General features: G+C 43.3%; 1 protein-coding gene across 1 annotated transcript in view; it reads left to right on the top strand.

Annotated features, from left to right (window-relative positions):
* Nucleotides 1-621: 621 nt before the first annotated feature.
* LOC139651977 (arf-GAP with coiled-coil, ANK repeat and PH domain-containing protein 3-like) overlaps nt 622-26,885 on the top strand; it is a 63,730-nt gene continuing 37,466 nt past the window's right edge. Inside the window, exon 1 of the mRNA XM_071528885.1 lies at nt 622-803. Within this exon, the coding sequence (XP_071384986.1) occupies nt 757-803 (47 nt within the window). The 5' untranslated portion in view covers nt 622-756. The remainder of the gene's footprint in view (nt 804-26,885) is intronic.

The following is a 26,885-nucleotide window of genomic DNA, read 5'->3' as shown; positions in this document are numbered from 1 at the left end:
TCTGCTAAACGCTTTCTTTTAAATATCAGAAGAAGGACTTTTTCCACCGACAAGGCCACTCTCCTCTCGGTCTTTCGGCAGTCAAACTTTCGCGTCCCTTTATGATTTCGTCATGAGCACTAACAGAGGGGTGTGTCCGTCGCTTCCAGCCATCTGCCTTGCAAACCGGTGAGGAGCCCGAGACTATGTAGATGTGTAAAGATGGGTTACCGGTGAGTAAAGACAGCACCAGCGACAGACCGGCTCGAGCTATGTGAAAGCCAGCGCGCTTAAAGTGGCAAATTATCAAAGAATCCCACGCATGACGTTTGCTGAAACTGCCACATGTTGCAGATAAGAAGCTCGTTATCTTATGATTTCTGAATTTCGGTATAATCTAGGCCTAATATTTGAGTAGGTGCCCATTTGGAGTCTGGAGTTTTGAGCATAACCCCCTCCGGACTTCCCTCCTCCCATGATTCATCCCGCGCGTCCAATGGCGTTACGACTAGTGGCATTTCGTTGGAGCTGTTCTCTTCTGTTTAAGGCTCTCTAGTGCAGCTACGCCTCCCGCCTCTCGGCAGAAGCGGCAGTAGTAGCAATCCGCCTGCCGTGCCCGGACTGCATTCTGTGTCACAGTGTCACCGGGAGAGGGGCGACACACTGCCGCGCGTCAGAGGATAGCCTACCAGTCACCTTCCCTACTGTTCAAGCCACATTTAGCCGCGGGCAATGAAATTGGCTGACTGAAGTGGGAATAGCCGAGAAAACGCAAAAATGACGGTGGACTTTGAAGAATGTATAAAAGATTCACCCCGATTCAGGTAAGCCCGTGTCCGTCAGGCGCATCACAGCGGTGCGCAAAAATGGCACACCTTTTACGCACGATTTTCCCCCCCCCTTTCAAATGGGAGCTGAACGCTGCCCCGCATATTTTCTCGTGGCAACATCGTGGGTAAATGATACAAGCTGAGATGTTAAATGTCTGAATTTTCTCTTGTGTTCACAAGGATGGAGATGAGGGATGGGGATTTTCTTTTGAACTTTGCTCTGATCTTGAATGTTCTTGCCTTGCCGTCGTCTTTGCGACCTTTATGTTTGGTTATACAAATATTTATTTACACTGGGATACAATTGCTGGAAGGGGTGCGTGTGTCATTGTCGCCTATGTGATTGCCTCTGCGCCCCAGTATTATTTCTGAACGTGGGCTGTAGCTCACTGCATATGAAAGGGGGTGAATCCATTGCCTCTATAATGAGGATCCATTTTCCTAGAGTGTCACAGTTGTAACTGCTTTTCAGTGCTGAAATCATGCCGTTAGTCAAGACAGTAGTGTTCAACATTTAGGTAATGGGCATTCCCCCCAATGTGGCCATAACAAGTATGAGTCTGCATGGATCCTGCTGTCTTTGAATGAATGTTGCAGCATGGCACACAGGTTGGGTGCAGTCCTTTCATCTGTTGATAGACGAGGCTGTGGGAAGAGACCGGAGTGTAGATGCCCTTGCAGAGGCAGCAGCCTGGCTGGCACAGAGGCAGGAGGGCAGAGGAGTCTCTCTGCAGGGACGGAGCTCGTATCCCGGGCAAGGCTCCAGCTGTCCGGCCTCCTGACCGCTGGAGGGTCGGAGCCACACTCGGCCCACGTGCCAATCTGGCTCCACTCCTGTGCAGGCCGCTGGGAAATGAGCAGAGGAGATTGTAACAGCATCTAGGCCAGGGATCCCCTGTTAGATATGCCAGGGAGACGGGCCGTGGTTATGATGTAGTGCCGTTTACCCAATTTGTTACTGAGAATGAGCAGGATGTTTATATGTGTATTCTGTTTCTATAGAAGGAAGTAGATGTGTGTTTTTCAGGTGGAGTTTTTTTTATTTTGCATGTCTCCCTCTCTCTCGATTTCTCTCTTCTTGTGTATGTGTGTCTCTGTGTTACTGTCTGTCTCCTGTTTCCTCTCTCTTCTGTGCATCTCTGTCATTTTATGGCCTCTCTCTCTCTCTCCCTCTCGCTTTCTCTCTTTGTCACACACATATCCTCCACTCCCCCTCCTCTTCCCAGGCTTTGGTAACACTATTTGTTCAATGTTGGTCTGTATGTGGACGGAGCAACAGACAGTCAGTGATTTGTGTGAGCAGGCAGACAGTGGAAAGAGAGACAGACATCCAATCTGCTGTATAAATCCCACCTCGTCTCCTCTGGAGTCGGCAGGTCACAGGAAGACATGGAGAAACAACACACAGTCAGACACTTCCCTTTTTCCACACAGTTCACTTTCCCATGGTCTTGTGAAAATTGTTATTTGGAAAATTCCACCACAGACAACGGAAGCTGAGGTTGCAGTTTCTTTGGATTAGGCTTGCAAGCAACAGGGAAAGTGGGTATTGTTGCAGACCAAGACAACCATGATGCTGATGATGATGATGATGATAATGGTGTCAGTGTTTCCTTTACATCCACGTAGCTGTCATGCCCCACAGCTGGAAAACTGCCCCCACAACTATAACATTCATCATCTAGCCTTATTGTTCAGCCCCTCTCTACAATACATACAATACATTTGTACATACTGTATATCCTGATATAAACATACAAGAGCCATTCTTCAACTCAAACACCTATTAATAAAATAATGAAATTGGCCCAACAGCAAACCTCTATCTCAGAAACAAAATTACTCCCACCCCCATATCTACAAAAAAGAAAATTAAGATAACACTGAATGTGGTGGCAATGACATTGACAATAGTGACAATGAATATGACAACCATGATGATGATGATGGTCAATCATACAAGAAACAGCAGCGATTGTAAGGAGTTTTGGGTCAAGATCAGGCTTTGATGGTCCCAGTAGGCTCTGTTCAAGGTTTACCAGCCTCATAATCAGAAGCACAGCATGTATGGATGATGCATGTAGATTGGATTAAGCAGGATAGCATCTGCATACACTGTCTGCATGCTATTTTTAAGTGTACATGGGGCGGCTTCCTAGCTGCCTGCCTGCCTCCTTATTGTGTCACTCTGGACAAACAGGAGTGGGAAGAGGAGTGAGCCTGTCTGCTCTCTCTCTCTCTTTCCACATGTGCTGCTAAAACTGCTCACACACACCCTCTCACTGCAGGTCTTAACATGTATATCGTCAGTTGTATGTGTGTGTGTGTATACGTGATTGGGTGTGCATGAAAGACAAAGAATGCATTTATGGTATGCCTGCATACCTTTCACACACATCTTTTTAATTCATGCTCTTTCTTTCTCTTAATCTATCTCTTTCTCATTTTTCTCTGCCCTGCCTCTTATTCAGCAGTCACCTGCTGCAGTCATTCACTCTTACAAAGCCTGAGATGAAGCCCATGTGCCTGCCTATAGTTGTTAGCACTATAGAGTTGTAATCTGATTCCCCGGAGGCACATTGCTTTCAGATGTTTACCGTCACTAGGTCACTGACAGTTTTCATTTGTCCAGCACTGCGGGTTAAGAGACTCTCAGTGCTCACGTCATCAGTTTGATGGCAGAACATAATTGTGTGTGAAGAACAGCAAGCAGAACTCGTGAATCGACAGAGAGCTGGTTCAGTAATGATTCTCCTGACAGCTTAAATGAAATGGCTCAAAATGAATTAAATGAGTGTTCATTTGTTTTTCACGTGGGTTTGTGAGTCAGTCCTTCAGCTGGGCAAAACTATTATATACATATACAAAATAATTCAACTCAACAGCTTGATTTGACCTCAGCTATTGAAAAGTAAAACTACAGGTGTGAAAACGACAGGTGTTAAAAAAACACTGTTGTAAACTGAAATAAAAATAAAAACGAGCTATTTTTTGCTATTTTTACTGAATGCTAATTGAAACATGAATATAAACGCATAAAAAAAAAAGTATGTCTCATTGTTTGTCTTACACAATACCTGTTGCAGACACATACAAAAAAAATACCTGTTCTGAACTTCTGTCATTATACCTTTAAAAACTCCCCTACCAAGAATATTAAAACTAGAACTGAAACTAAATAAAAGTCAAACTAAAACTAAACATTTGAAAAAAATATAAAAACAAAACTTAAACTACCACACCCACAGTGAAAACTACCTAAAACTAAACTGAAACTGTATAACACAAAAACAAATGAAATATCCAAAACAAGAATAACCCTGGCTGATCCAAATATAGTTTAATGAAAAACATTTAAAATATTTAAAGGTAAAAAATCATAGACTGTACATTTACATTGAACATGACATCACTTCAATGTTTTCTATCATTTCTCTGGTCTCCAGTGTAACAGATACATAACTAATTGTGGTTCAACACATCCCAGTACTGACTTGGCCAGGTGCCAGTGTCTCATGTCGAAACCCTCGCCTAGTGATAAAATCAACCTTAGGTGTGTCCCAGTTACACTCAATCTAGGTTTTGTGTCATATGTAAACCAATGACAAAATGGAATAGTTGACGGTAGAAGTCGGTTCCAGTGATGGGGATCTTGGTGTGTGTGTATGGACAGCTGGGAGAACTGACCACACCTGTCTGTCTCTCTCTCTCTCTCTTCCTGTTCTCTCTCTTCTGCTCTCTCTTCCGCCCACACACACTGTACCATGCAATCCAGACAGGTTGAGTGAGTTAACGAGATTGAGACAGAGACAGAGGCAGAGAAACAGAGAGCAGAGAAAAAGAAGGAGAGAGTTGTTTTTGTCCGTATGTTACACTATATATAACATTAGTATTACATTCTGTCGTATCGACCAAATCACAACCAGTTTGTAAGCAAGCTTGTTTCATCACTTACAAATATATAAAGAAACTGGGAGCTTGTTGACTTTGTGTTATAGCTCCAAATAGAAATCACACTGAATAGCATGTACAAGCTGTTGTATCATTTAGATATGATATTTCCATTAAGTATTCAACTAAACAAAAAAATGTAGCCATTTGAACTGTTATCTGTAATTGCCAATACTGATTAATTTCCCATGGGATTATATTGTGATACACCCACCGCCTTCATATCCGTACTGGAAAGTTGCCAAACTTTGCTTCATATTTGGATAATCTCTTCAGGATTCAGGCACCTGCATGTTATTCTATGAAACCAGCTATATAGCTTATAGCTATAAGTGTACATGCTCTTGGTCAGCAATGCCTCGCTTCATATTCATACCGTTGAAATGTAAGAGTTTGTAACATTCACAAAACGAGGAGATTGTTAAACTGACCATGAACAGCATAGCTATCTGCCCAGAAGTTTGTTTTTTGTTGTCATTATGTGACAACGATTTGCTCTGTTCATTTACTCTATTCATTCTTGTGGTGTCTGGTATACTGTACTCTGTCAGACATGTACCTCCTCTGTGGTTGTCATGGTTACCGGCTGGAGCAGAGACAGATGAGAGGTCACAACCCCTCAGTGGGCCGAATGTGTTTTCGATAGATACACTTCTTAAATCCCACACTCCACGGGAAATGTAAGCAAACCAAGCATGATTTATTGTGCTGATGATCCAAACTGATTATTCTTTCCTTCCACTTCACTGCACTTCTCTCTTGCCTGTAAATACAAGGTGTAGGAATGGTTGCTTTGTGCTGCTTTCATGTGGTAGGTTTCATAATCATTAACATAAATTTGTAGTCTTAAAGATGTATAAAGAGCTTGGGATGCAATATAGTGTATTGAAACCAGAAAGATAGTGTCTGCACTATAATAAAGTGTATTATAGTGGAGGCTCACGAATGTTTTCGATATATATGTACATCTCATAATCCACATGAACAGGATTTGGTAAAAGAAATTAAAACAATGCACATTATTTGAAGAGAGGATTTGGGTCTTTATCAGCGGTTGCCTACATTGTCCATTGTCATGACAGTGTCTTAAAAGCATTTGTCCATTTATTGGCAGATTAAAGTGCTTCTGCATGCTCTAGATATCTGCCTGGCGTCCTGGTTTCTATCATCTGAAATCACTGTCTGTATTTATGTTCCCTACCTGCGTCATCACCTATAATCCTCCCTTCACCCACATCATCGACTTGCCCGCCTGAGATAACAAATTCCTATTGGTCAGCCGCCTGAGAAATATGTAAATATGCAAATGAAAAATCAGCTGCCTTTCCTAATCGGAGGAGGGAAATTAGCACTGCTGCCGCTATGGGTGACCAGTCGCTGCGGCTGGCATGGCAACTGCCTCTCCCTCTGTCTCGCTCTCTGTCTAATTGTCTCTTTCAAGGACGCAGGGATAGGCTCATATCCCCCCTTTAACAAACACCCAGGTGCATATGCACACACACACACACACACACACACACACAGCTGGTAGGTGTGTGTGCCAGCGGAGAGAACACAGCAGCATTACTTGGAGAATACATGGAACGGCACAGGGTGACCTTGAAACGGCGCATATGATTTTAAAGTAGAAAAGAAAAGGTATTAAAGTGCTGAATAAGATCACTTGTTGCCAGACTCCCCTGACGGAGGCTGACATTGATGTACTGCATCTTTTGCTGCCTGGAAAGTGTGCCAGGCTTCAGCCACCGCAGTATGAAGTTCCAGCTCTCACCAATGTCCTTGTCTGCGTGTCTTTAACTTTCAGAGACACACCATGACCGTCTGAACTTGACCAGAAATAGATCTTCTCTATTTGCCCGGCGAAACGTTTAGAAACATTCCAGACTGCTCACATTAAGTTGCTAAAGACACTCAAGACACTAAAGACACTCATTCTGACCACTCTCTCTAATGCATCTGTGTACACAGGAGACACACTCTGATAGAAAGAGAACGACCCTGCCCGCCTCTTCATATGCAACCCAGACGAACCCTATCCTCTTACTCTCCATATAGGGAAGTGCTACATCCGCGTTAAAGCTTTTATCAGTCCCGCTGTTTGTTATGGTCCAGGAGACTTTACCTAAATTGCTCCGCTTGAGATTACTGGCATTCTCTAAACCTCTCAGTCCCATAACTTCCATCAGTGTTTACCGGCAAAGACCATAAACGGCAGGCAAATCTCTTGGATTTGGTCATAATCTTGAGGGATTTGCCCCCTGAGCAATAGATTTACCCCTGAAGGTATAGGAGGGTCAAACAATTCATTTATGTTGAGATTAGTCCCCCACATGGGGACATTTATGTCTTTAAATGTCTTTATGCAAGGTCTAATATGTCAGCAGTAAGTTTCTTTAATGTGCTGACTGAATTCAGGTTTAGACAGGACAACGCAATCAACTAAAAACCCCAAAAAAACAATTACAATATTGACCACTGCAATATCGACATCAATTTAGGTTATTTTGTCATAAGAGGTGCACACAGTATGTACACAGATGGACATTGACAGTGTAACATACAGCACATAAATTGACATTACTGACAGAGTAATCTAGGGTGCAGTATATACGATACATAGAGCAAGTGGACATGCACTCATTGTAATGTAAAATTGTAGAAAACACAGTTGACATAACAGTGCTTCATATTTACATTTAATGGAACAGTTTTGAATATTGACTTCTTCTGGTGATTGTGTTGCACACACAATATGCAATAGTTGTAAATGAAATAGGTAAACTACACTCAACTCAACCCTTTCTAAGCGAGGTCAGCAGTCAGTAAAATCAGTCACACTGTTATACTTAGTGATAAAGGTTGGACTCCAGCACAACAAAGGTCAGTGGTAGACAGTGGTGGTGGGGGGGGGAGTTTTGCAGTTAACCCCTAATGAAGTTGGTGCTGAGATCAATGACTGTGTTGTCACCAAGGTCTTCCTCAGGGAAGCAACCATTTAACCAGCAATTGACCTTTTGAACTCCGGCAACCCAAAAAACAATGTAGGGCATCAGGACTCATGAAAATATCTGACATCCCCCATCAGTTCAGATAAATATTTAATTTTCCCCAGCACGTTTTAAAGGTAGAGGCCATGGGGAAACGCTCCAACTGTGAACTGCAGGAGACACGTCTTTCATGTCAGAGGCATGAAAAATACTTCAAAGGGTTTTTGGGCAATGGAGATGTGGGTGTTGGGTGTGGGCAGAGGGACGGCTAGATCAGGCCCATTGGCACTCCACATCGATGTTTTGTCTGCGTGTTTGAAGTCTATCCCTGTCATTTATAGATTTGTGGTGTGTTCTTTCTCTCCAACAACGATAATACACAGTTAAAAGGCTATGGACCATGGTAAATAAAGAGGTCAGCTCCCACCCCACCTGTTTTGCCAGTCTGACAAAGCTTAGTGTGCATTGATGGCCCGGGATGACTGAATGATGTCAGATCAAATGGCCATGTACTCCATACTGCCTCAGTAAAGTAGAGCTACACACAGTCACAGCTGAGTTCCTAAAGAGATACACTGAAATGAAAAGAGGCTGGAGAGAGAACCTGACCAACAGTCTGGTGATGTTTATGGGATTCAGAAATCTAGGAGTCATTGCACAGTACACATTTTTGATGACAAAGTAGCTTGCAAGCCTAATTTTTGCTCACACAGCTTCTTCTTGTGTGGCTACTGTGCTGCTCGTTTGCTTGGTAATGTTGTGTGCCAGCTGTGCTTTTACGCTCTAAGTTGTCAGTGTGTCACTGGGGTTATCAAGTGGTTTCCTCCCATCACAGATGTTTCGTTGAATTAGACCCACGACACCTCCAGAAGGCTTAACACTGATTTCTTATATAAGCATATATCTGCTTAGGCATATCCCAAGTTGCCAATGTTGCTCAATAATTTATAAACTTGGTTTTGATTTCAACAACAACAGGCTAATGGGACAGCCGATGCTGCTGGCTTGTAACAGCCAGCTTAGCAGATCAGAAACCATATTGTATCAGCAAACAATTATACCAAGAACTGAGAACAATGTATCACAACTCACCCTGGCTACCATGTCTGTACTGTCTTATGATATCAAACTCCTGTCTTAATCAGAAGATAGATATTAATACATTTCCATGTATGGGGCATGAGACACTAAAATTATGCCACAATGTGATATCTTTCTGTGCAATGGCGCACACATTTGATGCGCTACTGCAATTGCAATTATTTTACTAGCTCGGCCTAAACCACAGACATGGCATGGTCTGTATTTGTTCAAGGCTTTAGAAAATACAAAATATTGCTTCAGTTGCTTTTATGGTTTATGGGTGCAGCAGTGAAGCCTAGTGCAAATCCTATTGCAGCAACAAGAGAGTCTGTTGGTTTTATTGTGTTGTCATTGTCTATGTTTGTCTGTGTCTGCATTGATGTACATTTGTGTGTGTGGAGTGTGTGTGTGTTGTGTGTGTACGTGTGTGTGCCTGTGCATGAAGGCTATATTCTCATCCTCCTATTCTTCTTTCTGTTTGCCTGTCCAGCTTAGCTTACCATGTTTATCTAGTCATTAAGTCACTTGATGTGACCTGTTCTCAGCTCCTTCCACTGAACTATATGAGAGAACATCAGTCCAGCACGTGGACACTTCTGCTGAATCCTCAACGTAACAGATTTTCTGTGGCACATGTTGCCAGGGGGCTTACTGCGTGGACCCATATATGAAATAGGATTTTCAGCTAACCACACACTCTGATTAAATCAACTGGATAGCCTACACATCCTATTAATACTCACACTACCAGCCTGTTACCCTCAGACCCTTCATACGATTTCCTTTCCCATTCAGTTGCAGTGTGTAGGATAATGTAGGATTGTAGAAATTGGTATGGCACAGTTGTGGCCTGATTGCACTTGAAGAGACCTCAATCACTTAGACAGAGTATGTCCTTGCCTGCTGGGAATATTTATATTTTGCTTGCTCATCTGCCAGTCTCAATGGCTTCATGGTTTTATCCATAATGTCAATCTGACCCTTAACCTATCTAGCCTGGGTTATTTTAAGACCTGCCCTCATGGTACGGCATGATGTCATCTGCCACATGATGATGAGCTTGAACTGCAAAGCAATTTAGTCTTGATTATGCTTTATAGAAATCAGAGCAAAAAGATGCTCGCTACATAAATGAGATTTTCCAAGATTAAGAACAAGGGCAATCTGTGTCTTTGTCATGGTCTTAACATAAATGCACTGCATATACAACTGCAGATTCAAGGCTTTGGTGCAGATGATGAACTATGGTCCGGGCTGTAGCACTCTTCTCTCTGTATCCAGTTTCCCATTACAGAAGAGGGACTGACAAATAGCTAGACTACAGGGCAAGGCTGTACAATTCAATAAAAAAATCATAATTAAAGTAGTAATTACTACAGCAATTTCGAGACACGCCACAACTATGGTCTTCGTCTCCTCTCACAGCCACCAACAGCTCCACGCATTATGAAGAGTGCTACAGCATGTAGCACTCTGTAATCAGTCTGACTTGATTCAGGGACATTGGCCAATATGAAAAAAGATTACCTGTGAAGGGTGTCGGTCGGGTAACAACAGGATATTTTTAAATGACCTTATATGGAACATTGGGAAAGAGCTGCGGGTGTGATTAGCAGAAGTGCAGACAGAGGTCCTAAGTTTTACTGTAACCATGGAAACTCAGAATAGAACAAACTGAGTTCATCTCATGAGATATGAGAGTGTAAAATACATTTAATATATATATGTTTATAAGATTGAACAATCTCTCAAATCTCCTGCTGTCTCACTTTTCATTGTAAATAACCCCTCGCTGCAATCACCCGTCCCCGCTGAGATGAAGAATGACAGAGACTGGGTTAATCCAAGGCCTGTTGTAACTCGAATCAAAACTATTAACTCAACTGCCTGCATCTTGTTTCTGGACTGCTTTCTTCAACTTGACTTTACATGGTATTTTCTCAGTGTAAAACATGTTTGTGTATCCTTGGGTGCCCTTCCCAGTTTAAGAACTTCTTTTGTATTCTCTTAGCTGCAGATTTCAAGGCTTTTCCGGTTCCCAAACCCCTGGTTTGGCTTGTCATAATGTTTTTATTTTTTGTCATACCCATTGATTCATTCACTAACCGACTGACTAGCAGACTGACATTGGCCTTAGGCATACAAAGCTGAAGTGCTATGGAGTAGAACATGTGCTGCTTAAACCTCTAATGGAAACCAAGTCTGAACTGTGAACCCTGAAACCTGCAGTGGAGAGTTCAGTACCCAGGAAGTCCTTAAATCACTCAGGGGAATACGAGCGAGACCAACCAGCAGATAATAGGTGGAATGCATCCGTGGTGACCAGACTTCCGTGCAGTCATTTTACCGTCTGCCACACATTTAGGCATGCACGGACAAACCTGCTCAGGACATCAGTACAGGTATGCACACATGCGTAAAGTCGTATGCATGTGAGTTTATGCATACGCACAAACTAAAGACTGTTGGAATGTAGCGCTCAGAAGTTGACGTCTTCAGCACATGGTATCTTGGTGTGACAACCAATGATACGGTCATATTCTGCTGGGTCAAAGGGTGAAGCAGCTTCTCACCCCATAGCATCAAAGGTCTGCTAACTGTTGCCATCCATAGGAATATGAACTCAGAACACAGAGGTTTCAAGCACTATGTGTGACTTGATGGCTTGGTAATAATCATTTTTTAACCATAATGTCTTTGTATTACACAATTGGTTAATCGTTTCTCATCCTGAAGCATTTGTTAGTCAGGGTAAACCATTTAAAAACTGAACTATACCGTGAAAATATCAAATTACATTTGGACGAGCAGCAGGTCCTGCAGTCCAGATTGTTTACATCCTGTTCAAGTGTCTTACGTCAAAACCCAGCAATGCTTTGGGACAAGTCAGTTCCACAAGACTGCCTGTCCATCTGGCGCGCATCACATGCACGTACACACACACACACACACACACACACACACACCATCATTCTTCTGATGTTTGTCTGCTTTCCATAGAAGATCATAGTTGGTCAAAGAAATCTCTAGCTCTGACTTTGGTATGACTAACAATGCAGTTCCTGTAAAAGGCAGCTAGCCACATGTGGGTGTTTGTCATTTACACACTGTGGGAACTCTGTGGTGACGCCAAGCCCTCTACACCTTCACAAACAACCCAACTGGTTTTACCAAGTGGCAGAGGTAAGAGAGAGAGAGTGAGAGGTCTTCTGTCAACATCTGTCATCTCTCTTTCACTGTGGCAGCCGCACACATTTGTATTCCTTGTATTTCTTTTTGTTTTGATGTCTATCCTACAGGTATTCTGCCCTGTTCTCACCCTTTTCCCCCTCTTCCCCCTCCTCCTCTCCCTGACTGTCTTCTTCCCACCATTATTGGCTAATGTGGATGCAGGATAGATATGGATCAATGTCAGGGCAATCCCAGCAGCAAAGCCTTTTGAGTTTCAGTAGATTACCTGCCGTTGTCTGCCTGTATCTGAAATGGATGTGGTTAGAGGGATGGGTACTGAAGATGGATGGAGGGATGATAGATGGATGACGGGAGAGAGGAAGGAAACAACGGACGGACGGTTGGAAGGAGAGAGGGAGGATGGGAGAAATAGAAGCAGGGGTTGGTTTGATGGATGGGTGGATGGATGGGGGAGAGTGAGAGCTGATGGAATGAGGAGGGAGGGAAGGATGACTGGTCTCCATGGTTACTGGAGTGCATTGTTGTCTTGGTAACCTGCCTGATATTTATAATGTAGATTCATACGCGAAATGGGTCATGAGTTACATATCAGGCTGGTCACACATGCAGACAGTGAAGAATGAATAAACACACACACATATTGCTGTGTTTGTCCGGTGATAATATTTCCCCGCAGAAGAATACAAAGAGAGAGAGAGAGGTGTGGTAGTCCAGCGGAGGATGAAGACAGCTGTCCTTCCAAAAGCAGGATGCTGCTCAGACACGGTTTGCCCAAAGTGACAAATTAAAAAGTAATGTGGTCAAGTCTGGGACATAACTCTCCCCAGCAAACTAAGAGGAGAGATTGTGTGTGTGTATGTGTGTGTGTGTGTGTGTATGTGTGTGTGTGAGAGAGAGTCTGTGTGCGTGCTGACACTCACTCTCTCATCTGGGATCCAGTTGAACAGCTGGTTCAGATTTGGCCCAACTTTCTCTGTCTTTGTTTTTGTACTCCTCACTCAGTTTTGTTTGTTGTAGTTTGTGTCTTTTTCTGTTACTTATTTTATTTTCAGTTTCATGTGTTGTTTAATCTGTTCACCTCATTTGTCCTGTCTCTCTCCCCTCTTTGTCTTTTGCCTTCTTTTAACTGCTCTCTCTCTCTCTCTCTCTCTCTCTCTCTCTCTCTCTCTCTCTCTCTCTCTCTCTGTCCCTCTCTCTCCTCCCCTCCACCGTTCCTGTCGCACAGGGCAATAAGTGACGCTGTGTGTAGGATTGCATCATGGTTTGGACATGAAGTCAGACCACTAGCTGTAATGGTGACTTCCAGTGTAGTTTGGCATGCTTGGACTTGTTTGGTTTTTTTGGGTCATTCCTTTGTAAAATGATGGACATTATTGCTTGGATGAACCACAGCATGGTGACACATTTATCCTTGATCAATCCCCCTCTAGGTTATTGACACTGGCTCACTGTGCGTTTGGCAGTCCACTAAACCTGTTCCTCACTGAATCAACACACCCCTGCAGGGCTTAAACTACAAAGCGTGATTGACAAGCCAATCTTCTACAGAGACACGCGAGGAGACAGGAAAACTGATTGCTCCTTAAGAAACTGACGGATTCCCTGTGCCCATTCCTCTTTCTAGCACCACATTATTCAGTCTGCATGCTAGCCTCGGTTTTCCGCGAAATTCCTTGCAACCAAATGAAAACATTCCCATCTGCCGTGTCAGCATTAGATATTCCCAGTCTCACAGTTTATGGATCCATCATCCCCTCCTGCACTCAGTCACACACACACTCTTTCACATGGGGAGTGTTTCCTTCCATTTGTTCGATGGATTGCCCATTACATACAAGTGGAAAATCAGAACAGCTGAAGCACTGGCCAGTAATGGACAACATGTCTAGGATCAGGAAGGAAGGAAGGCCATGCTCAATATACCACTGCTGTGGTATGTGGGTGTGCTGAGCCACTGTGGGATAGATGGCGTTGCTGTGTGTGTGTGTGTGTGTGTGTGTGTGTGTGTTCATATGTCACTGAAATAGAGAGATGTAGCTGGCTGAACAGGGAGGTTCTGTAAGAGAGATTTTGCCCTAAGAGAGGGGAGATGAAGGCTCGACTGTACATGAAACAAGCATGACTGGGAGCTTCATGGTCACTGCAACTCGTGGTTTGGACAACAGAGCAATAAACCAAACCAGAGCGCTGGCGGTAAGAGCTGTGCTTTCACTGCAGCTCAACACAGAACTTAGTTCCTCCGTTGTGAAACTATTTTCATTATTAACCTATTTGAACAGAAGAAGTAGCATAGTAAACTACATGACTCCTCAGCAATGTACACTTCCCTGAAACTTGGCACTCACTACAAGTTTCTCATGCCCTGCTACGTTTTTGGTGTAGTGTAACTTGGCTCAGTGGAGCTACTTTCTCTTAGTTTCTGAAGATGTCCATGATCTTAATATCTGACCGCACTGCCAAAAATCTATATTTTATAAGAATATAGTTATAAAAATCTTAACTTATACTATAAGTATGGTACGAGGTTTACACTAAAATAGCCAAATATAACAGCAGTGATAGTTTTTGGGGCTTGAGTTGATATTCTGAAGCATTTATCACTTATGTTCTTGCTCATATCCATCCTTTTGAAAAGTCTTTCCAACATTGTTTGTTTTATAAAAACAACTGTTTGTTTGTGTTATAAGACAGCTGTTTGCTCTAAACGATGAAGCAGAGTGAGACACTCACACCACGCACACAAAGACACACACACATTCACTTTGACTGTAACTTCATACACGATCCAGAGCCAGGCTCTTTGTTTCCCCAGACGTCCCAGTGTGCGGGGGTCTTGCGTAAGACCACCCCTTGTGCTAATGTAAACCTGTCTCCTCCCTCTCTCAACCCCTGGACCTTTCCTCTACTTTCCATCCTCTCCATCTCTCTTTTCTCCCATCCATCTATCTCTAGCCTCTCCCACCACACCAACTCGTTAATTCATATTGTACGTGTGTGTACACTCGCTGTATGTTGGTTTGCCATCACCCTCTAAGCAAAGCGGGAGCCATCTTGTAGTTATTGTTTGGACTCCATGACTTCCTGATGCAGTAGTAATAGATAACACTGATATTATGTTAACAGAAACAGAAAATGCTTAAAGTTTAGTACTTGGGTTGGTATTGGCCGTGAAAAATTGGCCATTATCCCTAAATCTAGATTGGCTGGCATCGCTATCAGTGTGTCCTTAATTCCAAGTGACTCAAATTGCATGTCGGAGTGAGTGAGTCACAAAATGATGCCAACAGAAAGTGGGCATTATGTACAATGAAAATCACAATGTGGACCTCGTAATTCAATAGATAAATATTTATTCCAGACTAAATTAATTTGGCCTGTATAACACCCTATCCTATGATCCTAAGATTGACTAGATAGCCTGTTCAGCTGATTCAATTTCCATCATTAGATCACACACACACACAAACAAACACACGCAAAGCTGTGATTGAACAGCCATTCAGTGAAAACGTTCTGGACTGTGATTTTTTTATAGATCTGCTGAGGGATCATTTCAGATTTATGGATTATGGCGATAATTTTATTTTGGTGACAAAATCAATGGATTATATTCAATACATCAGCACCAGTGTGTGTGTGTGTGTGTGTGTGTGTGTGCTATAACAACACTTGCATGCACAGACTAACATGACTGTTGGCAAAAATACTCCATGTAAAGTCTTATTAAGTGTCTTTGATAAGCTGCGATTGTTGCCATGGATACACCAGTAAACAGAATATTCCTGTCTACCTGTGCAGTCCTGCCCACAGATAGAACAGTCTGCCAGCCAAAAAGTATGAAATCGCTTGGCTCCCAGCTCCCCCCTCACTCTTTAACTGAGGTTACTTTTATACAGGGAAAAGAAATGATGATCTTAATAGTAACAGCAGTAGAAAATACCGCTCACTGCCATGTTTTCTGTTGACATAAACTTGTACCCATAACACTGTGTGAGTCTGAAAGTGACTGGAGTAAGAAGTTTACATGCCACAGTAACTGGCTTTATATCAAAGTAAGCCAGGCATCTTAACAGGGTTTCTCATAATGGAAATATGAGCTTAACCGGGTTATTCTATCAAAATCACAACGTTTACATGTGTCAGCCTAAAACTGGGTTACTTGAGTAACCGGGTTAAGAATGGAGTTCTCTGAGAGGAAAATGCATCCGAATGGCTGCTTTGTCACCAAGATCAGATCATTTGTATGAGTGAAATGTACCAGTTGTCGACTTATAGACACCCAGAAGGCCAGTAGGAAGATAGATTGTCCCTCTGCCCTTGTTTTTGGCACCAATTTACCATTCTTAGATGGACAAGAGTGTTAATCGGTGGCTGTTTCCTCCTTGGCAGAGTTCATTGTGATTTGTCAGCAGGGGGAGATGCGGTCCGGCTTATTCCGCTGGTGTTCGGCCAGTACTGCCAAAGACACCAGGAGGCAGGCAGGCTGTTTGTTCTGCAAGCCTTGCACTCCGCTGGCACACAGCTGGTCTAAAGCAGCATCTCTCTCCTCTTTCACATGCAAACACAAACACACACACACTCAAATACACACTCACTGTATGGTAGCGGTGACACACGCACATATGCAAATCTGATGCTTGTGCAAGTGCATAAAGTAAATGAATGCTCTGTCACAGGCACACACACCCATTCACACACACCTGAGCTTAGAGCATTCATACTCAAGCCACGTCTGTCACTGTGGGTTTGTCTGAGAAGAGAAATTTGATCAAATATTAACACACACTGTCACATTGCTTCACCTTGTTTTCTAACTGCCATGACCTAGCCAGTGTGACCACCATAAACGTCTTGCTAGGAGGGCGTCTTGGATGATATTTTCTTCCCAAACAAAATAACTGGACTACAGTTCATTACAGAATAACATGTCTATTTCAAAAGTCACTTATAGGAAAATTTCATTTTTGTTATTACAGAAGCAAATCCATCTTAACTTTTCATTCTGTGTCATCTTAAGATATCTATCTTCATTTTAAGATATAATAACCTGCCGCTCTAACTTTAATACATGTACTCACAAATGTATGCATCAAGGCTTTGGCGAACAGTATCTTGCAAACAGCAGCTAAACAACATTACTGCTAAATAGGCTTCCTGTGATCCCATCGTTATCACATGTCACATTATCTTATCATCATTGTCCTGCAGTCACCACATGGGATCAGATGTTTGACTGACAATTCGTCAGGTCTGTGTGTGTGTGTGTGTGTGTGTGTGTTCGTGCATGCATGGGCTTGCGTGTGTTTCAGGGCTGAAACAAAAGACAAGCCGTATCGCTGCCAGACATTCTTCAGGATGTAAGTCATGCTCTGTGCTGTGTTAATATGAACAGTGGCTCCTTGTGCTTAGCAGGCCAAAGGAATGCGGCCTTCGCTTACCTGTGAACATCGGTGCGTCCTCCTGTATTACCCATAAACAAATGGCTTAAAAATGGCTATGACTCTGATCCGAACTATTTGTCAGGTGTATGTAGTTTGTGCTACGGCTCACTAAATGCGTCTAAGCTGTGTGTTTGAGGACCAACTCAAAGGTCAAAAGTCATCACATTTGCCAGCAGTTTCTATTCCTGTGTATTTGGTAACACATAAGTATGGATTTTAACAGATGTGTTGCTTGTTGTTTGTTTGAATCCAAATCCCATCTATGTGTATTGGGCATGTGTTTTGATCAGTCAATTCAGTCAAAAGTGCAGACCACCTCATGCTGCGTGTCTGTGTGTCCTGACAAGTATTCTGCATTCTCTCCTGGTGGAAAGGGCTGAAATATCCTTAAGGACAACATGCACTTTGGTTGCAATTTAAGTTTCTCTTGCTGGTTTACAGCTCCGGGACATGTGGGGGTTGTGATAAATTGTCGAGTTAGTCACCGGCATAACAGCATCATAATAGGTTCTTGTGGTGGGGAGTCATCGCAGTATTATGAGAACATGAAGTATGTTTTATAAGATTGTGGAAATACTGCTGGAAAATAATGTTGCACTTTAGCAATAATACTTAGATAATGCCATTGAGCATCTTCCCTTGTGCCTTTGGGCATGTACATGTACTTGTGAATAATAATCGATGAATGGTGAATTGATCCCTGCTGACAAGATCTAGGCCAATGTGAAGATGCAGCATAATACAAATTCAAAAGAGACAACGGCTTCAATTCATGGCTCAACAACCATCTCTTGCCTGAGCCAAAGCCATAGATCATCTGCCCATTTTAACTGTGTGTCCTTTTTCTGCAAGTACAATAGCCAGCGGAGAGCTACTACCACTGAATTCAACAACATGTAGGCTCTTGTGTCTGTCTGAGAAAAATAAAATGGTACTGGCACGCTCTTTCCCTGCCTTCACTCCCTCCCAGACAAACACACGCATGGTTGATGTAAACATTTAGCTGTGGCCTAAACACAGGAGAGGGGATATTATACTGAGGAAGACATCACATAGTGAGAGGTCTTATGATTGGGGGATTGTTCTAATAATTTTTTAGTGTCTGTCCCGCACTTTGTCCATTCATCTGGACACTGCTCAGTACTGCTGAAGGGAACGGGAGTTGTTTTCTTCCAATCCTGTTTCTCTCTCTTCCCTCTCAACTCCCCCCATCTCTTTCCCATCCATTTCTTTTTCTGGGAATTGATGTTGTATTGTTTCCCAGTGTAGGGCAACATGCAATTCCATCCCAGTTGTGTCCCTATGCTCTGCGAGGTCCTGCTGGGAAGGAAGCGCCTATAGAGCACAGTGGGCCATCTGCAATGTCCTCCCTACTTCTTCCACCCCTGCGTTTCTCATGGTGCATCTGTGTGCGTGCCTGCTACTGTTCAACCCCCACAGTGAGGTCAGCGAAGGTCAACGAGGTTGGAGTTTGGGGCTGAGCAGGCTGTCCTGCTCTGTTGCTGTCCCGTTTTTCCTGTGGTCTTTGGTGCCCCTGGGAACACTGCTGTGTTTTTTTTTTATTTTTTTATTTTGCTTATCTATACAGTCAGTTTCCCAAATCACAGATTGTATAGGTTGGCCTGTAGATTACTTGCCTAGATTGATCAACACATGCTTTGATGCACAGGCGGGGTTGCTATGATTTTAAGAGGGTCTTGTTTTCGGGGACCTTGACATTCCTGTGGTTGATCAGTGTATGAGACACAGCATTGCTCTCTGCTTCTGTCTCTCTCTTTCTCCCTCTCTGTCTCTGACTGTGCCTCTGTCTCTCTCTCTGTCTTCCCATCCCTCCTTCCAACTATCTATCTCTTTTACCCCCTAATTTGAGAAGATGAGGGCCCATCATTATGTGGGGTGTGAGTGTGTGTGAGTGAGTGTGTGTGTGTTTGTGTGTCTGTGTGTGTGCATGCCTGTGTGTGTGGATGATCAAACGTGCCCTCTAGCCGTCAGCGGTTCAACTCTGTTGGTTCTCCACCAAACCTCCAAACTACGCCCAGGCTGCAGCTCCCCCCTGGGAGAGAGGGCACAGCGCTGGGTGGGCCCAACTAGCGCTGTCTTGAATGTACAGTAGCAGCCTCTAGTTAGAGCAAAAAAAAGGGAGATGGACTTTTGTTGTTATGGTAATCGGGATTGTTTTAGCTGAAAATGCAATGACATTTTGCACCATTTTAACGCACAGCAGGGATGATCATTAAGATTTAGCATTAAGTAACAAGAGGGAGAGAGACAGCTGTGTGTGTGTGTGTGTGTGTGTGACATTTTAGATGAGTTAGATGAAGCACATCATGGGTAATGTTAACATCTCCCTCTCTCTTTCTCACACACAGGTTTAGGAGGTTTTGACAACAGAACAATTAGTTCTGTATTATAACTTGATGTTATAACTCACTTTGCCTTTCTCCGTGTCAGCAGAGTGGCTTCCCATGGAAAACAATGACTGAGTTTTCCCTCACCAATCCCTCTCTGGTTCCTTCCTTTCCTCTTCCCTGTCTTCCCCTGCCAAAAAAGAAGAGAAAATGTTGCATTTTTATTTTTTGCTGCTTCACACTCCGAAACATCCGACACGCTTCCTGCCGGCCCGTTGACAAGGAAGTCGGAATGTACTCCGGAATGATAAAATGACGTTCCCAAATCCCAGACTACTCACAAATGTTACACACAAATGTTGCTATTGAGAGGGTGCGACTGCAGATGCCAGTGTAGAGTATGGCTGTTAATTGATAATAATAATAATGCCACATCACATGTGGACTTCTGCTACTGTATTAGTCAAGCCAGGCAGGCGAGAGAGGGGGCAGGTGGTCTGACAGTTGGCAGAAAGCACTGAAACAGTCCTGTACTATTGTTGTAATGCTCCTTTGAGTAACAGCTGACATCATATTAACTTGATAGCAGTTTGTAAGGTGTGTTTTCAATACCATTTTTGTGTATTACCCTCTGCTGCTCGTAGGATGCAATTCAAGTTTGTAACTCTATCAAATATCCATGACAGACGTCCATGCCAATGTGACGCTATAATCCATCAGTGTGAATTGAGTCTACTTTATTTGTAGAAAGCTTCCTTATTCTTTTCAGAGAATAACTGGCAGCGAGTTAATGGACAAGTAGCATTTTAGTCAAAACATTCAGCAGGAGTAACATATTGTATACTGTAGTTTGAATTTATTGCTGCTTAACTTTAATTTGATTCCTATTGGCTATCAACTGAACACTGCTCAGCAAACACACACTCATGCTAGGATCCATGACCTAAACACACAATGGCATTTCAAGAAATCATGTTCCATGTTATATCAATGCAATGCAAAATGGATCATTGTTCATGTAAAAAAGTGGTATGATGAAAGAAAGGTGTCAAAAAGTGCACAACACTTTTACTCTAAATTTTCTGATCATTTCTGATTAGTTACTTTTGTGGACAAAGACAAGATAAGCACATTGCTTTGTCTCAGTCAGCTGAGTGTTTTTTAACACCACTAAACTGAGGCTAGAGGATACAAATAGGGGTTGTCCTTTTTTTGTTTGAATCATGTTTGGTCTCTTTGTCTCAGCGGCAATTGGTGCAATCAATCGTTTCTTTAGGGAATGAGTGTGATGTTTGTTGTGTTTTGGGAGAGCAGTTAACGGGAAGCAGTGAAGGCATCTTTGTTACCAGCGAAAGGACCACACAGACGATTCTAGTGTTTGGCTTGGGTTGTTTTTGGTGTGAAAAGCCAGTCTGTTTGGGCAAGTGTGTGTTTTTTGTGTGAGGTTCATTTACTGAAGGCTCATTTAATGGAGTCTCTGCACGTGTGCATGTGTTTGGTGGCAGGGAACTAATACAGAATTTAATTCAAACTGCATTTTCTGACATGCACAGCTACAAATGTTTTAACACTTTAAAACATTGCTATGAAAGCTGACCTTGTGTGGTTTAATCAGGAAATAGTGTCTTTGTTGACAATGAAATATACACATGCATATCTGTTCACCAATGCATGGACTCACACACATCATCATCCTCCTCTCTGTGGATTAGAAAAAGCATCTCTCTTTCTCACTCCCTGTTTTTTTTTCTTTTGTACACTTGCATACACACACTCACACACACACACACACACACACACACACACTCAGACACAGACACTGCCTGTGGTCCCCAGCTCAGTGCCAGCAGCTAATCAAGGAGGGTTACAGACAGACAGACAGACAGACAGACAGACAGACAGACAGACAGACAGACGCATGGACGGATAAACAGAAAGAGGCGTGTGCACAAAACGAAACAAAGAGAGAAAGGGGAATAGATTTCTGGGGGGAAAAGGCGTGGCATCGAGAAAAATTAGAGCAGTGCACTGAGACTGAAGGCTCTTACCATTTTATCGACCGACACTGGACAATAAACGATGTCAAATCCTCTTGATGTTTGTTTGAGGTGACAGAAATTTGTTTTTAGTAAGAATTGGCTGACTGAGGTTTTAGTATGAAAGAACAAAGAAGCAAAGCATTGCAAACCACCTGAGTCTGCTTACTATCAGAAGACAACTATGCAGCAGGGTAGACGGACCACAGTGCCTTTGGAGCAGTCGGGGGATCAGTACGCCAGTCAAGGGCACTTTGTCTGTGATGGCGGGCACTGCAGATGTACAAGCCATCCTACAGCCACCAGCTCACCACTGTAACACACCTGCCTGTCAGTGTCAAAGACTGTGCCAGCAACTGTCTGTCTGTTGGTCGAGAGAGAGAGAGAGAGAGAGAGAGAGGGAGAGAGCACTGTAGAAAACAAATATTGGGGGAAAAGAGATGTTTGAGAATAGGGAGCTAGAAATAGAGGAGAAAGGGAGATGTGGAGGGATCGAAGAGATGTAAAAGGAGGGAGCCGGAGTGCTGATTAGACAGAGATACCAGACAAAGAGGAAACTGGTCAGTTGAAAAAAGTGTGAGTAATGCTGATGCCTGTTGCCATGGTGATTGGGGTCACTGAATGGTTGCCATGGAGCTAGCTACTTGGAATTCTGGGAAGGGGTATTTTGATGTGTGTGTGTGTGTGTGTGGGTGTGTGTGTGTGCGCGCGCTCACTTGTAATTTGTGGGTGGGGGACGATGATGAATGTGGATGCATTATAAATGAGAATGTACAGTATGTTTGCGTCTGTGTGTGTATATATAGACTGTTCACATATATAGTGAAAAGTCATACTTTGATCTTCCCCCTGATTCATTTCATCAGAGCTATATGTCTTGAAAAATTGACTCAAAACTGACCTCCTGGAACTGAACACAGTTCATCTGTTTGTGTGTCTGGTGGAGGCAGTGTGTGTGTACACCAGACATTTAGAGATTAGAGAAGCCTAGATGGACACAACTGTTTTGTTTTGGGGTAAGGTCTGCAACCTGTTGGTGTAAAGATAATCTGGTTGTCTATGAGGAGACTGAGTCTAGTCAATCCATCAGCAGTGAAGGATCCCTGCTGTCGATGCATGGTAGTTCCATCATATAATTTGCTAAATTAATCCTACAAGGTAATTGCTATTAGACCGCCATATGCTGGTATTTCAACAGTTTCAACATGAAACTATGGTGATATTTTTACGTACCTTTAACTGCAAATTTTAAAAAGTGAAATAAATGCTGCCTATGCAAGGATTTCTGCTCAGTGTCAATCATCTTCTTGAATGAAAACATTGTTGTTTTAGATATCTGTTCCAAACAATTGCCCACACAGCAGCAAGAACCACATGACTTATTCATTGTCTTTGTGTCATTTTTGGCAAGAGTAAAGTTAGCTACCTGCTGCTGTAAACTGAACTAACTCTGGCAGATTGAATGTTTTACACTGGGTTTGGCTTGTCTCCTAGCAACCTATGAGTGTTTTGATGAAACCATGTATTTAGTAGGTTTCTGGGTCAGTGTGTGTGTTTGTGTGTGTCGGTCTGTCTGTCAGACCGCCTGTGCATGTACATGTCTGATTTTCTGATTTATGTGTTTCGGAGTGTGTGTGTGTGTGTGTGTGTGTGTGTGGGGGGGGGGTAGACTAGACATGAGGCAGTGGATTTGCCATCCATCTGATGCCAGTAGAAAATGAGGTCATTGCCCATCACAGCCCAGCTTGCTGAGTCAGCTCCCAGATATCAACTTGAAACTGCCTGAGGAAAACATTTTTCAAAAACAAAACAAGATACAAAACAAAATTGGAGATACAGGAATTCTACAAGACACCAGTGATGATGTCGTAAAGGTATCATTGTAATGTATCAGTGTTGTATTCAAAGGAAAAGAGGAAAAAAAGTTCCACGCGCCTCTGTCATTTTGTATAATGTAAATACACACATACACACACACACACATAAACATTCATATTAGAGCAGTGGCTCACATTACAGATTAGGAGGCACCACGAAACAGGTTAATCTTAATTTAAGGCTTATCTAGGGCTCTCATTACATTTTGATTAAGTGGGCATGTTCTCTTCAGACACACACACACACACACACACACACACACACACACACACACACACACACACAGAGTTGGCATTAATGACCCATTAAAAAAAAAAATCCTGTATTTTCCTGTAGTTTTCCAGCTAGTTGGCTAGTTAGCTGTCGTGCTAATCTCCTCATTTAGCAGGCTAACAGCTTAAGTCTCCCATGTATTTGAGACCATTTTCCCATGATTCCTTCTAGTCAAGGCGCCTCACAGGTGACAGACATGTATCAGGGCATTTCCTGTGAATATGTTTGGGAATGTCCAGTTGCAGGTGAATGTCTCTCTGCCGTTGGGCCGAGACTTGTCTGGTATCATGGGACATGGCGTTCAGTCTGCCTCTGTCCCTATAGTCGTTCAAGTGATGCCGATGTGGATGCTATGTGACACATCGAGTCTGGAAGACATGGGAGGCTCAGATGTGTCTCTGGGCTGGAAGCCATGCAGTGTGTGTGTGTGTGTGTGTGTGTGTGTGTGTGTGTGTGTACGTACATGCACACTTCCCTCCCGAGTGAAGAGATGCGAGAGGATAGCTGCACAAGCTTCACGCTAGAGTACACACACGCGTGGGGACAAGAATAGACTCGGTGCACTGCGGATGGTTGTTGGGGCTGAAGGGAGTGCACGTGGAGCTAGTGCATGTGAGGTTCCCTTCCCTTCCCCCCACATCGGTGATGTCAACTCCAGTACAGTATGCTAGCGCTGGCTCCAAGTGTGGGCCCATCCCCCGCCCGACTGGGCTACCAGGCTGCATCATCAACAGTGGAGCAGCTTTTGGGATATTCCTCACACATGTAGACACACACATACGTGCAGAAAAACACTCTTGTACACACACACACACACACACACACACACACACACACACACAGCAGCAGCTTTTGGGATATTCCTCACACATGTAGACACACACATACGTGCAGAAAAACACTCTTGTACACACACACACACACACACACACACACACACACACACACAGCAGCAGCTTTTGGGATATTCCTCACACATGTAGACACACACATACGTGCAGATAAACACACATCATCACATCGTCACACACATTGCTCTGACATCTTCATGGCGCTGTTGTGTCTTGAAGCGTTACGCATAATCTCCCTCAGGAGTCGATTTTACTCCATTTCTCTCTAATCCGATATCTCTCTGCTGCACCCAGTCATAGGAAACACACACACACACACACACACACACACACATACACGCACACTAAGAGTTGAGGTATATTGAGCCAGAGAGTATCGATGGGGCATGCTAGGACAAACACTCTCACACATTTGCCTCTATAGTGGTGTTTTTTTGGTACTTAACCTTAACAGAGCTGACAGCTTTCTGTTAGTGTATTGATTTCCAGAGCTCTTTTTTCACTTGAGTGACCCATGCAGTCACCCATGTACACAGACATATACACACAAAAGCATAGCCATGATGCTGCTGAAAAACTGCACTTTAAAATGTATTTTACACTCATAGATATGATTTGTAACTGGCCCAACCTGCAACCTGCAGCACAGAACCACAGTCATCCCATGACTTTGTCCTGATTTGAAACCTATACTGAGCTTGAAAGCCTTGATCAGCACCATGATATTGGCTGCTGCATTAAATGTCAATTCAAACATCCATGTTGTCAAATGTCACTCAGCATTTATTGGCAGCGTGGGCTGGGCTTTTACCCGAGACATGAGATGATTGTAATGAGCTTATCCTCATCTAATTGAACAGCTGTTTGACATTGAACGTGTTTGGTTCAGAATGACTTCACGGAGAACATGATGCTGTTGGATTTGAGTCAGTGCTAGGGAGTGGTGCGTTTGTGTGTTGACACACAGTAAAAGAGAAGAAACTATGCCATTTTGATGGATTGCACTGCATGCCAGGAAATGTTGCAGCAGCTATACTCGAGTGCAACTGAGTATGCTGTCATCTACATCAACAAATACAAAGTACAACAAATTATACATACAGCTTAGTGAAAGATCTGCGCTCCCATCGTCTCTGTTTTCCAGCTCACTTTTAAATTTGTTATAAATCAACCTACTGTGCAGACCACACACAAACACACACACACACTCACTTGCTGTGTGAGTGACATGTTGTGGTGGAGCAAAGTGCAGTCTGTGAAAACAATATGTGTTCAGGAGGAGAGAAAACAAGAAGAAAAAATGGAAGAAGGAAAGAAGTCAGGAATTGGCTGTGCATCTCCAAATGTTTGTGAAAAGCTCAGGAGCAGAAAGGAATGCTGGGAATGTAGTTCCCTGGAGCAGGTGCTAAGGACTGACTGACATCTTAGCTCTCAGCCCCGCCCCCTGGCTGTCTGCTTCCCCTCCAGAGCAGAAACAGAGGGGGTCACGACCTTTATAAAACAAACTAATGGCAGGTGTTGTTGCTTTACAGGACATCTTTGTTATTATTGTATGAGATCAGTTGTTTGGGTGTTTTTGGGGGGTAAAAGAGAGAAATGTTGCAGGGTAGGGTGGGGTTCAGATCGTGTGATGAGATCATCATCTCCTAGGATTACAATCGACGTGTTCCAGCACATGCAGGGCGTGACGCTGATCCCTGGCCGGAAACATGGATCAGGCCGTCCCAACAACTCCAGCTGATGCTGGGAAGGAGGGGGAGGGGGGTTAGGAAATTATTTTTTTATTTGGTATTCTGTGTCATGGTAGTCTGTGTCGTGTGTGTTTGTATGTCAGAGGGATTTAGAAACATATGTTGTGACGTAATGGGACCCCAAGTATGATCTCTCTGGCCCCCGTACAATGAGTTGCCATGACAACTGACCCTGTAAATGTGGGTGGATATATTTGTGGCTAATGGAGAAGAAGAGCCTTAGGGGGAGGCTGGTGCAGTCAGGCTTCACGCCTGCCCTAATCACCTGAAACACACACACACACA

The sequence above is a fragment of the Centroberyx affinis genome, unplaced genomic scaffold, assembly GCF_046629955.1.
Source record: "Centroberyx affinis isolate AG114_WGS23_722 - 3 ecotype Tasmania unplaced genomic scaffold, CSIRO-AGI_Caff_v1 ptg001738l_1, whole genome shotgun sequence".
Lineage (NCBI taxonomy): Eukaryota > Metazoa > Chordata > Actinopteri > Beryciformes > Berycidae > Centroberyx > Centroberyx affinis.
The sequence above is the reverse complement of the archived record's forward strand: the minus strand, read 5'-3'. Positions and strand labels throughout refer to the sequence as shown.